Below are 14,671 nucleotides of genomic sequence, written 5' to 3' on the forward strand. Positions count from 1 at the left end.
GCAGCACATTTACACCATGGGTTCACAATCTCACTGAACATAAAAAAATTAAAATATTCATTTTATTGGTGTAAAGAGTCTTGATTAAAGGACATTTTCCATAACCTGGTCCCTGGCCAACATTCCAGGGCTTTTTTTATTTATTTAAGAGCTATAATTGATTTTTACATGTCTATTTTAATATAAGCTAAAGGGATAGTAACTGGGCTAATGGTGCTTTGCAGTAAATCAGCTGATGTGACCGTTGGGCGTTCAGCTCCCAGAATGCCGTCTGCTCAGACGGAGCGCTGTGCCTTTTCAGGCAGTAACCAGAACACCAATAGTGGGTCAGAGGACCCAGTCCAAACTGATCCAGGACCTGCTCAGATAGCTGGACCTGAGCAGAACTGGGACAAACGGGTCTCTGGTTTGGGTTGATGGGCTGAATGGGTGTTCAGTGCAGCTTGACATCAGGATGAACGCGATCATGTTTGGGAACTTCTTGGACGTCTGCATGACGTCTGACAGCCGTTAAAGTGTTTTAGGAGGAGTTTGGCTTTGGTTCGGTGTGGCCTAGCTTAGCGGCTCCTGTTAGCACAGAGCTTCTTGGTTGTTTCTGATGTTCCTAAACTAAGTAATCCAGTTGTTGTAAAGTTCTTGGTTTACAGCCAGCAATGCTAGCAGGTCCCTGCGCCAATCTAGGCCACATGGTTGAGACGTTTGACTCTCCTTCTGCTCTCGGTGAAACAGAAAGCTGGATCAGAGGTGGGTAATCAACCCTGATCGGTTTTCCTTCTTCCTGTTCACATAAAACCGGGTGGTTTTAGTCCCTGGCTCCATCCAAAAACCCTTAATAACGGCTCCTATCTCCTAGCTCCTGCTCCTACCTCCTAGACATGGAGGACGGAGTCAGATCCTACAGCCTTCTGGACAGAGAGACGTTCTCTGACCTACTGAGGTCTTAGATGGTTTCTGTGAGGTGGCTGGTCTGATACGTCATGTCATGCAAAGGATTGTGGGATTCCTTGTAGCTCTTTAGCGCTGGTAAGGGACGTCACGGTGGTCCTAGGCTAAGCTAGCCGTGGTAGGAAGCATACAGGCTCCTTTCCTCGTTCCTCGCTGACTGTTCAGACTCTCTGATGATGGAGACCCTGATGGACTCCTGGCTGAAGGTGTCCTATCATCTATCAGGGTGTTTGGGTGGAGCCTGTGTCTCTGCTGTGGAGCTGGAAGTGCAATGGTTGGAACTAATCTCTGGACCGTTCTTTATTTTCTGGGCCTGGATTCCCCACCTCTGGGTGTGATGAGGATAGTTGTCCTGTAAGACGCCATCGGTGTTCTGCTCCTGTCCAGAACCTTGATGAAGGAGCGTTTACAGTCTGGGTGCTGATAACGCAGAGTCTTCATGAAGTTGGTGCTGCTGCACGGTCCAGGCTGCTGGTTGCATCCGTCCGCCTGAGACTCTCCGTTCCAGTGAGATAACTCCAGGTGAAGCCGGTCCACTGGTACCGGACCAGAACAGACTGAAGCTCTGCCATCCTTCCTACCCAGCGAGCAGCAGCTGTGTGGAGGAAAGTCTTGATACCAGAACAATGAGTGGCTGTAAGAACATCGCCAGGTCCGATGAGTCCACTTCAGCTGGTCGGGTCAGAACCGAGTGTTCCCACTGGGTATTGTTCCTGACCTTTAACATCCCTTCATGGTCGTAGTGGACCCGTCTTCCAATGGTTCCTTCTTCCTCACGAAGCTCAGATCATCTCAGACTGGTTCTGGTTCTGAACATGAGTTCTGGACGGGCCTTCAGGAGGCGATGGATCGGCAGGACCTGTGTGAGGCCAACAGAGTTCATTTTGACGCCTTGTTGAATGTCTGAACTGATAATCCTTGGTTCTGTTCCTAGCAGCCCAAACCAGAGTCCAAAGAACTCTGCTGGGTCCGGTTCTTCCTAACCCTGGTGAGACAAAGTGCTGTGTGCATGTTGAAGGTCATCAGAGATGTTTGTGCCATTAAGCTCCCAGAGAACAGTGGTGAGAGTCTCCTCGTCCGTCAGAGAGACGTTTTCCTGGCTGAGGTGTGCGGTTGGTGGTCCGGAGGAGAACTCTGAGGAAAAGCGTTACAGCGTCTAAAAGAAAAGCCTCCGCTGGTGAGGCAGCTACAGCAGCTCTGTGGGGCAGGCAGGGTGGAAGAGTCCATGGAACCATTAGATGGTTTAGATCTGCTCTGCAAGCAGAACCTCAGCACCTGTGACTGAACATCTGTCAAAATATGGAAATCAGTCACTTTCTCTTTGCTGTTTTTTTTTTTTATTGCACCAGAAACAGGAAATGTTCTCAGTTCAAAGGCCACCAATAGATTTCCAGCTGGTTTTCCTGCTGCTGCGTTCGCAGGTATCTTAGGTTCAGACGATGGAGTTGGTGGAAGGAAAACGTCTGGCGTCAGGTCAGAACCCAGCCGTGTTCAGGTGGTTTGGTCACATAACAGACCGAGGCTGAAGCTACTTCCTGTCCGTCTCATTGTCTTCGTCCTCCGACTCTTCAGACGCCTCCTCTTCATCGTGTCCTCATCCATATTTCACATGTCAGAACTGTACGAAGAAAAAAGCAGAGGTGCAATTCATCAGTCTGTCTTTTTATACATAACTTACATTTATACCAGTGTAAAAAAATGAATATATGAATATATCCTGTATATGTATACGTATCAGGTCAGCGATGTACATTTTTCAGTTCTATTTTTTTATTGTTTCTAAAATGATGGATGTCAAAGATACAAAGAAAAAGACTAAAATAAAAAAACAAATAAAACACGTGAAAATAAAAACAGGTTGTGTGTTCGTTTTACTGACGGGAGGAAACTCTCCACCAGGTTCTCAACCATATCAGAGCTGGAGCTGTTCTGGGGGAGAACGTTTCCAGCTGCAGGGGTTCTCTGGTCTTTCTGGAGACGTTTGGTGTGGGAGAAGTTTCAGCAACTCTTCGTAGCCGCACTACGTACTGCTGCTGTTACTGACCGGTTTCTTTACACGACACCAGCCTGGGAGTCTGAAGTTACGTTTGATGTTTGGACCTGAAACTAAAGGTGATTCTGTCAGTGAGGTGGTTGGAGATCACATCAGGATGACCCTGGGAGCCTTTAGGGGTTCTGGGCGTGTCCCATTGGGAGGAGACCCAGAACTTATTGGAGGAACAATCCACGCCTTCTGGTCTGGAGATGGATGATGGATGGATGGATGGATGATGGATGGATGATGGATGGATGATGGATAGATGGATGGATGGAGGGATGGATGGATGGATGATGGATGGATGGATGATGGATGGATGATGGATAGATGGATGGATGGAGGGATGGATGGATGGATGATGGATGGATGGATGATGGATGGATGATGGATGGATGGATGGATGATGGATGGATGGATGGATGGATGAGGGATGGATGGATGGATGGATGATGGACAGATGGATGATGGAGTGTTCTCTGTGACATGATGCTGACTTTTAGAGAAAGACGTTCTCCGTTTATTCTGAAGGTCCGTCTTCTAGAATCCAGCCGGTTCTGTTCCTCAGAGTCTCTCCTGGACGGAGCTGCTGACTCAGCTTTGCTGCCTCTAACTGTCTGAGCTTCTTTTCTCCTCTGGACCTGAGAACTGGATGAGTTTATCTGCTCCGCTGGGTTTCTGTCGGGTGGAGCCATCACCCTCTCTAAGGACGACGGGCGGTTTCTCCTTAAACATGCGTGGAGACCAGAGATCTGTTAGGGAGAACACGACTCCGCCCTGGGAACGGGAGAGGCCACCAGAGGACAGCGTAGGTTGGCTGATGGTCCTCTTTTGTATGAGAGCAACCAGAGCTGGTTGTCCCAGTTAGACCTGCTGAAGGTTCTGCTGATAAGGTTTACCTGGACCTGGTCAGGCTGAAGACGTCTCCTGGAGAAGAAACCAAAGGTTTTATAAAGAAGAACCGTCCAGAGGACCGCCTCATTTTACCTCGTTTTACCTTTCTATGCATCAGGTCCGAGGTTTAATTGTTACGTGAGTTTGAAAACATTTCCCACAAGTTGAATTGCTTTATTAATCTACACTATACAGCTAGCATGATATCAGCTCCCACTATTTTAAACCTATTTTATTATGATTGTCTGATTTATTTCTGACTAAAACTACATGATATTCCTAATTTTAGACCAAATATGGAAATAGACCATGAAGTGGCACGATTGGTTCTCCTGTCCATCTGTGTGATGTTTCTCCAGAAGCCAGAAGGCCCCAAACGAGAAGAAAGAAGGTGAAACTAAAATCCTGACTGACACTCCTTAGAAGACGGAGCTGGAGATAAGGCGGCAGAAAGAAGCCTGTCAAAGACTCGGATCAAACTAAACTAATAACGAAACTAACCGTCAGATTGGTTAAAGAACAAAGGATCTAGCTGCAGGCGACCTGTCGCTGTGAACCTTGCAGCGAAGCCCAATCCTTCCACCACGTTAGAAGCTTGATGGCGCCGACGTCAGTGCAAAGTTTCTAAGGCGAGGCGATAAGAAGGAAGGAAAAGGAAGGAAGGATTTAAAACCATTACATGGCCCCTTTAAGAAAAATGACCCTTCAGATGCTCTGTGGTGCAATAGGCTTATAGAAAATTGGCTTGAATGTTGATTTTGTAATATAACTTTGGATAAACCTTAAATGAGTAGTTTTGTACTGAAATTGTCTCGCTTTTGTGTGATATCACGGGTTCTAGGATGAAAATATGCTTTATTTACCTGAATCCATAGCACAATTGACCATAGTTGGTCAATTGTGCAATTGGGGGCAAGTTGGGCCACCAGACCAGTTGTTGTTTCCAGACATCTTAAACATCTTAAACCCATTTCAGATCCAGAGGGATTGTTGTCAGGGATGCACCACATCCTGAAATAATGTAATGTTACACTCAGTTTTTGGATGAGTTGTCAGATTTCTTATCTGATTTGGTGTTAAATACTGATAAGGTTATTATAGTGGGCGATTTTAACATCCATGTTGACACTGAATGTGATAACCTTAGTGTAGCCTTTAAAACTATCCTAGATTCAATTGGTTTTGCTCAAAATGTGCATGAACCGACGCACTCTCGGCTCCATACTTTAGACCTTGTGCTGACATATGGCATTGATTGTGAAGAATTAACAGTATTTCCTCACAACCCTGTCCTGTCTGATCATTTTTTAATAACATTTGAGTTTAATCTGAGTCCTCCACCCCCAAAAGAGGGTTCCATTATAGTAGATTTTTATCGGATAATGCTGTATCAAAACTTAAAGAGTCTGTCCCCTTCTTAATATCCTCAGTATTGCAGAAATGCCCTGTAGATGGCAGCATTGCTGTTTCTTCCCATTCACAGATAGATGTCTTTGCTAACAATGTGACTTCCTCATTGCGTTCTGCATTAGACAATGTAGCTCCCTTGAAAAAGAAGGTGATTATTCACAGGAAGCTGGCTCCTTGGTTTAATTCAGAGCTGCGTTCCTTGAAGCGCAATGTTAGGAAATTGGAGAGAAAATGGCGCTCTACACACCAAGAGGAATCCTACTTAATCTGGAGGGACAGACTATTGCTGTATAACAAGACCCTCTGCAGAGTTAGAGCAGCATATTTTTCATCATTAATTGAAGAGAATAAAAATAATCCTAGATTTCTCTTTAGTACAGTTGCCAAACTTACCCAGAGCCACAGCTCTGTTGATCCATCCATTCCCTTAGCTCTTAGCAGTAATGATTTTATGGGATTCTTCATAAATAAAATTGATGCCATTAAAAATAAAATAATTGGCATCCTCCCAAACATGATTACCTCGTCCTCAGTAAGTGAGGCAGCATTGGAGGAATCTTTAGAATCTGCGCAGTGTTTGAACTGTTTAGAAGCAGTAGAGCTTTCTGAGCTATCTAAAATTTTAGCTTCATCTAAACCTTCTACCTGTATGTTAGACCCAATCCCAACCAAGTTGTTTAAGGACATATTCCCTTTGATCAGTGGCACTATTTTAGACATGATTAACCTATCCTTGGTAAATGGATATGTACCACAGGTTTTGAAAGTAGCTGTTATTAAACCTTTACTTAAGAAACCTTCTCTTGATCAAGATGAGTTAGTAAATTACAGACCTATATCTAATCTTCTTTTCTTATCTAAAATTCTTGAGAAAGTAGTTGCTAATCAACTTTGTGAACATTTACAAAGTAATGACCTACTTGAGGAGTTTCAGTCAGGCTTCAGAGCTCATCATAGCACTGAACCAGCCCTGGTGAAGGTCACTAATGATATTCTCATGGCCTCAGATAATGGACTTGTGTCTATACTTGTCCTGTTAGATCTCAGTGCTGCGTTTGATACAGTTGATCACAATATTCTCCTACAAAGACTTGAACATACTGTAGGGATTAAGGGGAAAGCATTAGGCTGGTTTAAATCTTATCTGTCAGACAGATTCCAATTTGTTCATGTTAATAATAAATCTTCCTCAAACTCTAGGGTCACTTGTGGAGTACCACAGGGTTCAGTCCTTGGACCAATTCTCTTTACTATATATATGCTTCCGATAGGCAAAATTATCAGACAGCATGGGATTAATTTCCACTGTTATGCTGATGATACTCAGCTATATTTATCCATAAATCCTGATGAATCCAATCAATTACTTCGACTGCAGTCATGTCTTGATGACATCAAAAGCTGGATGACTTTAAATTTCCTGCATCTAAATTCTGACAAGACCGAAGTTTTAATCTTTGGGCCAGAGTCCTCAAAAAATAAACTTCTTAACCAATCACTTAATCTGGGTGGCATTAAACTGGCCTCTGGTAATAAAGTAAAAATCTTGGTGTTATTTTTGACCAAGACATGTCATTTAAATCCCATATTAAACAGGTTTCCAGAGTTTCCTTTTTTCACCTCAGGAATATCGCCAAAATTAGAAACATTCTGTCCAGGAGTGATGCTGAAAAACTAGTCCATGCATTTGTTACTTCAAGGCTGGACTATTGTAATTCTTTACTATCAGGAAGTCCACAAAATGCAGTTCAAAGCCTTCAGCTGATCCAAAATGCTGCAGCAAGAGTTCTGATGAAAATCAACCAGAGGGATCATATTTCTCCAATTTTAGCTTCCCTTCATTGGCTTCCTGTTAAATCAAGAATAGAATTTAAAATTCTTCTTCTAACGTATAAAGCCCTTAATAATCAAGCTCCATCATATATCAGAGCTCTGATTACCCCGTATGTTCCTAACAGAGCACTTCGCTCTCAGACCGCAGGTCTGCTGGTGGTTCCTAGAGTCTCTAAAAGTAGAATGGGAGGCAGATCCTTTAGCTATCAGGCTCCTCTCCTGTGGAACCAACTCCCAGTTTTGGTCCGTGAGGCAGACACCCCGTCTACTTTTAAGACTAGGCTTAAAACTTTTCTTTTTGACAAAAATTATAACTAGTGACTCATGTTACTCTCAGCCACCTTTATAGTTTTACTGCTATAGGCTTAGGTTACTGGAGTATATCAGGATCTAATTTTCTCACTATATTGAGTTCTACTGTTCTTCAATTATGCATTATGTGTTGTCATTTCAGCTTTTAACTTTTTGCTCTCTCTCTTTTTCTTCATAGTAGGTACACCTGGTCTGGCGTTCTGTTAACTGTGACATCATCCAGAGAAGACGGCTCACCTGCTACTACCATCTAATGTAGAACAGATTACTAGATCAATGTGTGCTTCTGTGCTTTTTTGTCTCTCTTGTTGTGTCTCTGTTCTGTCTTCTGTAACCCCAGTCGGTCGAGGCAGATGACCGTTCATACTGAGCCCGGTTCTGCCGGAGGTTTTTTTTTCCCGTTAATGGGTGGTTTTTCTTCCCACTGTCGCTTCATGCTTGCTCAGTATGAGGGATTGCAGCAAAGCCATGTACAATGCAGATGACTCTTCCTGTGGCTCTACGGTTCCCCAGGAGTGAATGCTGCTTGTCGGGACTTTGATGCAATCAACTGGTTTCCTTATATAGGACATTTTTGACCAATCTGTATAATCTGACCCAATCTGTATAATATGATTGAACTTGACTTTGTAAAGTGCCTTGAGATGACATGTTTCATGATTTGGCGCTATATAAATAAAATTGAATTGAATTGAATTGAAATACATTAGTTGGAAGAAGAGTGAAAACTGACACGTTTGGGCCCACTGGCCCTAATTAAGCATCTACTTTCTATTTTCTTTCTATTTTAAATTATCTGAATGTGTTTCAGCTCCTCTGCCTGGAGCAGAAGGCATGCTGCTGAATAACCACTGAAATACTCCGTGTTGTTGACGGCAGACGCCCATGGACTAAAAACTACACTACCCATGATTCCTTTAGTCCGCTGTTTCCGGGTTGGTGGTAGTCAAACGGCCATATTTGATTCGGTTACATCTACTTTACGAAGAAAAACGTCTCAAAGTGACGACAGGACCAGTAGAAATCCCCGTGAAACGACCTGCAGCTGCTTCCACAGCCCAAACACTTCAGCCAGCAGACGACCATGAATCCGGAATAGTAAGTCTGGTTCTGGTTCTGGTTCTGGAGCGGACGGACACGTCCCGGTCCGGGCTGAGCTGTCACTTCACCGGGAATCTGACGCTGCGCTAACCGGGCGGAGCGTCGCGGTAGCGGCTTTCCTCCTCGACCTGCAGTCGGTGACCCGGCGGAACCAGAACCGGCAGCCGTGTGGGCGAAGCCCTGACCCGGCCCCGACAGCGGGACCGGGCCGAGGGAGGCCGAGGAGCTCCGGGAGCTGCCGGTTCTGGTAGCTAGCTGCTAGCGGCTAGCTGTTTACTCTGGTTAGCTGGTTAGCTGGTCAGCTGGTTAGTTAGTCCCTGACGGGCTGGTTAGCGCTTCACGGACGGGTTAGTTAGTCTCTGGTTACCTGAGGTCAGGACATGCGCAGTTGTTCACGTTTCGTTTCTAACTTTAGCGCTAAAAGATTAAAGAAATGAGCTAAAAGCGCTTTGGCCGCTAACAGAATGCTAATCAGTAATCAACAGTAAACAGTAATCATGTGAAATAATCCTGATTTACGCATCAATCATGATAATTATGATAATTAAAGGTTGGACCCTTCCGGGTTCTGATTGGTCAGAAACTCTCTTATAACCAAAACACTGTTAAATTATTAAATTATGGCAAAATTCCAGTTTTCTGTTTTCCGTTTAAAACTATTGATCAGTCATTTTAATAAGTAATGAGTGGATTAATCAATATGCAAACATGTAATGACTTCTTTTAACGGCACGATGGTGGATTTCAGCAGATTTGAGTTTGTTCCACAGGATGAAGGAACCTGGAACATAACCTGGTTATGTTAACGTTACACTAAATGTTAATTTTCATGGTTTTAATCATGGCAACAGGTTCCTGTTCCTCTGTGGGTTGTCGGTTCAAACCCCACGCTGGGGTCTGGCTGTGTGCTAGAACGTCAGTGTTTATCATTCATGTGGGGAACATGTGTCGGTTCTCCGTCTGGGATGGAGAACGGCCTGCAGCGTGTTCTAGGAGAAGCTGCTGCTTCATTTGGCCTTAGGCAGTTTTCTTCCTGCTCCTGGTTAGCCGTTCCAGGTGACTGAGCTGATGAAGGTGATGAAGAGGAGGAGGTTATCTCCAGACGTTCCATTGGTTCTGGACTTCTGGAGTCTCCTCTGTAGGTCATGACATCACTGGTAGGCTCTTATTGTGAAGGTCTGGGTGGGAAACACAAGCAGAACCTTCTGTGATGGGTTCTGCTGAGGAGTTCTAGCAGAACCACGGTGCTGAGATCCAACGGTACCGACTGGAGCCCAGAGTCTGATGGACCGGCAGAAAGGTTCTTCTCACAAGTTGGAGCAGTTTGTGATAACCCACATTTCCCATGATGCTCGTTGATTAAACAGCTAACTGGTCGTTACAGTTAACCTGTGGGAGGAGCGTACAGGTCCAGGATGTGGTTCTGGTTCTGCAGGTTCTCCATGGTGGAACCGTCGGGCCGGCAGAGCCCGGTTCTAGTCTCAGAGGCATTCACTGAAATAACGTTCAGAAGCTGAAGGCAAAGTGGAACTAATTCTGGGCTGTGAACCGGGTCAGAACCAGGTGGTAACCGTTTGCTGCTGGTTCTGCGTCTAAAACCACTTTTCAGCTGCAGGAGAACTTTTATTTTGCTAAACATAAAACGGTTTGCTGCCGGCTGGTAGCTAACCGTCAAAGGTTAACCTTCAGGGAAGCATCCTGGGGTTAAGCGGTTCTGTCGGCCCGGTTCTGTCGGCCCGGTTCTGTCGGCCCGGTTCTGCCGGCCCGGTTCTCCTGCTGGACTGACCCGCCTGTTTCCCTCACAGTGATTACTTATTCAAGCTGCTGCTGATCGGAGACTCCGGCGTGGGGAAGTCGTGTCTGCTGCTGCGCTTCGCGGTAAGTCTCCGCCTCCAGGTGAGCTACCTGGTGGGCCGCAGGTATCTGACTCACCTGTCTGACCCGCTGCAGGACGACACCTACACAGAGAGCTACATCAGCACCATCGGCGTGGACTTCAAGATCAGGACCATCGAGCTGGACGGGAAGACCATCAAGCTGCAGATCGTAAGGAGGTTCCTCACAGCGTTCCTCACAACGTTCTCCTCCTGTGTTGTTTGCTCAGCCTGACTGTGTGTGACCCTCTGCAGTGGGACACGGCCGGCCAGGAGCGCTTCAGAACCATCACCTCCAGCTACTACCGGGGCGCCCACGGCATCATCGTGGTGTACGACGTCACCGACCAGGTGAGTGGGCCACGCCGCCGCCGCCGCCTCCGTCACGGACCGCCTCCGTCACGGACCGCCTGATTCAGGAGAACCAGGACGAACGGTTCTGCTCACCGTGTCGCAGAACTTTGACTTCTTCACAGTTTACCAACAGTTAGGAGTTACTGGGGGGGGGGGGGGGGTAGCTCCGTCTGCTGGTGTTTGACCTCCTGAACACTTTGAGGAACTGATGATGATGATGATGATGATGGTGATGATGGTGATGATGATGATGATGATGGTGGTGACCTGCTTTAGTCGCTCAGGTCTGGATAAAGTTCTTGGTTCCTTTGGAGACTTCAGGCCCAGAATGGACTGAAGGAAGCTCAGCAGCTTCCAGGTTCTGGTTCTGGTTCTGGTTCTGGACACCAAGGCTTAAATTACGTCAGCATAAAATAAGATTAAATCTGGATGAGCTTTACAAAGTGTCTGGTTGTAATCCAGTCCAGTCCAGAACCGACCCGTTAGCAGAACCAGGACTTTAATAGAACTAATATTTAACTCCAAATGAAGGAGATTTATTAACAGAATTGTGAAAATGTAAATAAACTGGAACATTTTACCTTTGCAGCTGTAAAGATCTTTAAAGCCAACAGAATAATCAGGTTTTATGTCCTGATTTTATTTAACTTTTCATCTTAAATGAGATCTTTCTGTGACTCTGGAGGCGATTTCTACATAAACGCCACCGGCAATAAAACGAACCTGAAAACCCCTCAGAGAGCACATAGAAAATAAATAAGGGCAAAATAATCTCAGTAAATCCTCCATGATGTCAGCAGAGCCGCAGCATCTTCATCAAAGCCTGTCTGGGATTCAAACCAACAACCGACTTATGCCTAATTGTTAATTAATAGTTTAATGAAGTCAGTTCCACCTGATTCAGGGTTACCGCCTGTGACAGCTGTCAGAATCACGCTGCAGTACCACCACCGCCCAGCAGGGGGCGCCAGACTTAAGATGAACCGCAGTAGTCAGAAATAACCAGAACCAACTGGTACAATAAATTCCTCAAATATGATCGTGTGCGTCTATTTAACGCACACGGTTCTGTCATTCAGACGAGTGGAGCATGCTGGGATTGATGCTGCCGCCTCGGTACCAGCGGGTCAGACGGGTCCTGCAGCTCCACAGCCGGACCGTTTCCAGGAGCGGGTCTGGGTCGCCTGGTTCCGCCAGGTTCTGACGCTGCGTTTTGTTCGTCCTCAGGAGTCGTTCAACAACGTCAAGCAGTGGCTGCAGGAGATCGACCGCTACGCCAGCGAGAACGTCAACAAGCTGCTGGTGGGCAACAAGTGTGACCTGACCACCAAGAAGGTGGTGGACTACACCACCGCCAAGGTACCCTGGTTCTGGTTCTGGTCCTGGTCCTGGTCCTGGTCCTGGTTCTGGTTCTGGTCCTGGTCCTGGTCCTCATCCTCATCCTGCCCTCTTCTCTCTTCCAGGAGTTTGCAGACAACCTGGGCATCCCGTTCCTGGAGAGCAGCGCTAAGAGCGCCACCAACGTGGAGCAGGCCTTCATGACCATGGCGGCTGAGATCAAGAAGAGGATGGGACCCGGCGCCACGGCCGGCGCCTCCGACAAGTCCAACGTCAAGATCCAGAGCAAGCCGGTCAACACTTCCTCCGGAGGCTGCTGCTGAGAACCAGGCGGCGCCGTCCACCCCCCCCCCCCCCCCCCCCCCCCCCGCCCCGCCTCCATGCCCCCTCCTCCTCAGGACAGTCAGGAGGACACAGCAGGTGTTCCTGTTTGTCAGCAGCGATAAGCCCCGCCCCCACAGATCACACCGCCGTCTCCTCGTCACACGGAAAGCGTTTTTAAACAGAAAAGTCTCTCTGGGGGGGGGGGAGCTGCTCTTCACCGCCAGCCGTGCAGAGCAGCTCCTCTTCACACGGAGCACGCGCTCAGACCGGCAGCGCGCTCGCCACGCCGCGCTCCTCCTGCAGGCTCCTCCCCCACAGCCCAGGAGGAGACCCACGCTGCTCCTCCACATTCCCGTGGCCGGCGCGCTGCCGGGCGAGGCGGCGCTGAGCGGCGCTCCTGCAGAGCTCCCAGAAACTGTATATATTTATACATAAATGTCTGCAGAGGTAGAGCAGCGGCGACAGGAAGCAGATCTGACGCGTGATTGGTGGACGTGACATTTTTGTGGCACAGTGTCTATTAAAGAATGAAGGAGATGTTTGATAAGAGCTCGTCCCTGTGTGGTCTGTTCTGCTGCGGTTCTGCTCAAAGGTTCCTCCAAACCGGACCCGTCAGAACCTCCAGTATCATAATTATCATCTCTGAAGGTTTATCTGTCACTTCATGGCAGCAGACCTGCCACACATAGCACCTAGTTTTACATTTAAAAAAAGCTCCTAGCCAAATGAAAATCCAAGATGGCCGCCTGCTAAAAGCACTTTTCAGAGTAAAACGTAGAAATAGAGACTAGACCTTAAATAGAAAGTGGAGAAGTTTATTTTTGACAATTACATTCCAAAATGCCACCAGAGGCAAAGATGGCCGAGGAGAACCGAAAAGAACCGAAGAGAACCAAAGAGCGACGGCATTGATGCCAAGAACCGCCCTGAACCCAAATATTCTGCTAGTGACCGACCAGGAGCCTGAAGGACTGAAGAACCCGTGTCTGTTAGAACCCCAGTGTGTTGCTGTCCTGCAGCTGTATGACGGACCAGAACCATGGTCGGTTCTGACCCGCCTGATGAACCCGCCTTCATCTGGGCCAGAACGTCTCAGCGTCTGAAAACTCTTCACTCTGTTACCTTTGCAACAATTCCTAGAATCATAATTAAAATTCTATTTTATTTATACAGCGCCAGTTCATGAAGTGCGTCATCTCAAGGCTTTTTACAGTCAGACTCCATCAGATTATCCTGATTGGCTCAGAAGATTTCCTCTAAGCTTCCAGTCTGAAGCTGCAGTACCCAGAGAGAAGCATCCGGGCACAGAAAGCAGCGGCTGGGATTTGAACCAGAACCCTCCTGGTGCTGCAGGGCAGCGATGCCTTCCTCTGTCTGGCCAGCAGGGGGCAGTGCAGGTAGACGGGGTGTCTGCCTCACGGACCAAAACTGGGAGTTGGTTCCACAGGAGAGGAGCCTGATAGCTAAAGGATCTGCCTCCCATTCTACTTTTAGAGACTCTAGGAACCACCAGCAGACCTGCGGTCTGAGAGCGAAGTGCTCTGTTAGGAACATACGGGGTAATCAGAGCTCTGATATATGATGGAGCTTGATTATTAAGGGCTTTATACGTTAGAAGGAGAATTTTAAATTCTATTCTTGATTTAACAGGAAGCCAATGAAGGGAAGCTAAAATTGGAGAAATATGATCCCTCTGGTTGATTTTCATCAGAACTCTTGCTGCAGCATTTTGGATCAGCTGAAGGCTTTGAACTGCATTTTGTGGACTTCCTGATAGTAAAGAATTACAATAGTCCAGCCTTGAAGTAACAAATGCATGGACTAGTTTTTCAGCATCACTCCTGGACAGAATGTTTCTAATTTTGGTGATATTCCGGAGGTTAAAAAAGGAAACTCTGGAAACCTGTTTAATATGAGATTTAAATGACATGTCTTGGTCAAAAATAACACCAAGATTTTTAACTTTATTACCAGAGGCCAGGTTAATGCCACCCAGATTAAGTGATTGATTAAGAAGTTTATTTTTTGAGGACTCTGGTCCAAAGATTACAACTTCTGTCTTGTCAGAATTTAGATGCAGGAAATTTAAAGTCATCCAGCTTTTGATGTCATCAAGACATGACTGCAGTCGAAGTAACTGATTGGATTCATCAGGATTTATGGATAAATATAGCTGAGTATCATCAACATAACTGATTAATCCCAACAGAACATATTTGACCTTCATGAACAGAACCAAGAACGCAGAGCC

The 14,671-nt window shown here is 46.5% G+C and overlaps 1 protein-coding gene and 1 long non-coding RNA gene across 3 annotated transcripts; one reads left to right on the plus strand and one right to left on the minus strand.

Annotated features, from left to right (window-relative positions):
* Positions 1–2,272: 2,272 nt before the first annotated feature.
* On the minus strand, positions 2,273–8,450 carry LOC110367108. Of its 2 annotated transcripts, XR_004931134.1 has the most exons (5): positions 8,336–8,450; positions 4,738–4,885; positions 4,418–4,498; positions 3,880–3,907; positions 2,273–2,563 (listed from the first exon to the last, which is right to left on the minus strand). It is a non-coding gene; the product is annotated as an uncharacterized LOC110367108 (long non-coding RNA). The 2 variants fall into 2 exon arrangements; XR_004931133.1 differs by lacking the exon at positions 3,880–3,907.
* LOC105919311 (ras-related protein ORAB-1) lies at positions 8,386–12,967 on the plus strand. The gene is made up of 6 exons (XM_012854615.3): positions 8,386–8,527; positions 10,336–10,408; positions 10,481–10,576; positions 10,660–10,755; positions 11,986–12,117; positions 12,222–12,967. The coding sequence occupies exons 1-6, from the start codon at positions 8,514–8,516 to the stop codon at positions 12,417–12,419; spliced, it is 609 nt and encodes a 202-aa protein (XP_012710069.1). The 5' UTR covers positions 8,386–8,513; the 3' UTR covers positions 12,420–12,967.
* Positions 12,968–14,671: the final 1,704 nt, after the last annotated feature.

The sequence above is a fragment of the Fundulus heteroclitus genome, chromosome 5 (assembly GCF_011125445.2).
Source record: "Fundulus heteroclitus isolate FHET01 chromosome 5, MU-UCD_Fhet_4.1, whole genome shotgun sequence".
In the NCBI taxonomy this organism is placed as follows: Eukaryota; Metazoa; Chordata; class Actinopteri; order Cyprinodontiformes; family Fundulidae; genus Fundulus; species Fundulus heteroclitus.

Excerpts from the sequence above, each read along its gene's own strand:
- LOC105919311 (XM_012854615.3), top strand. Across the intron at positions 10,409-10,480 it reads GTCTGCTGCTGCGCTTCGCG|GACGACACCTACACAGAGAG; the intron begins GTAAGTCTCCGC and ends GACCCGCTGCAG. Across the intron at positions 10,577-10,659 it reads AGACCATCAAGCTGCAGATC|TGGGACACGGCCGGCCAGGA; the intron begins GTAAGGAGGTTC and ends GACCCTCTGCAG.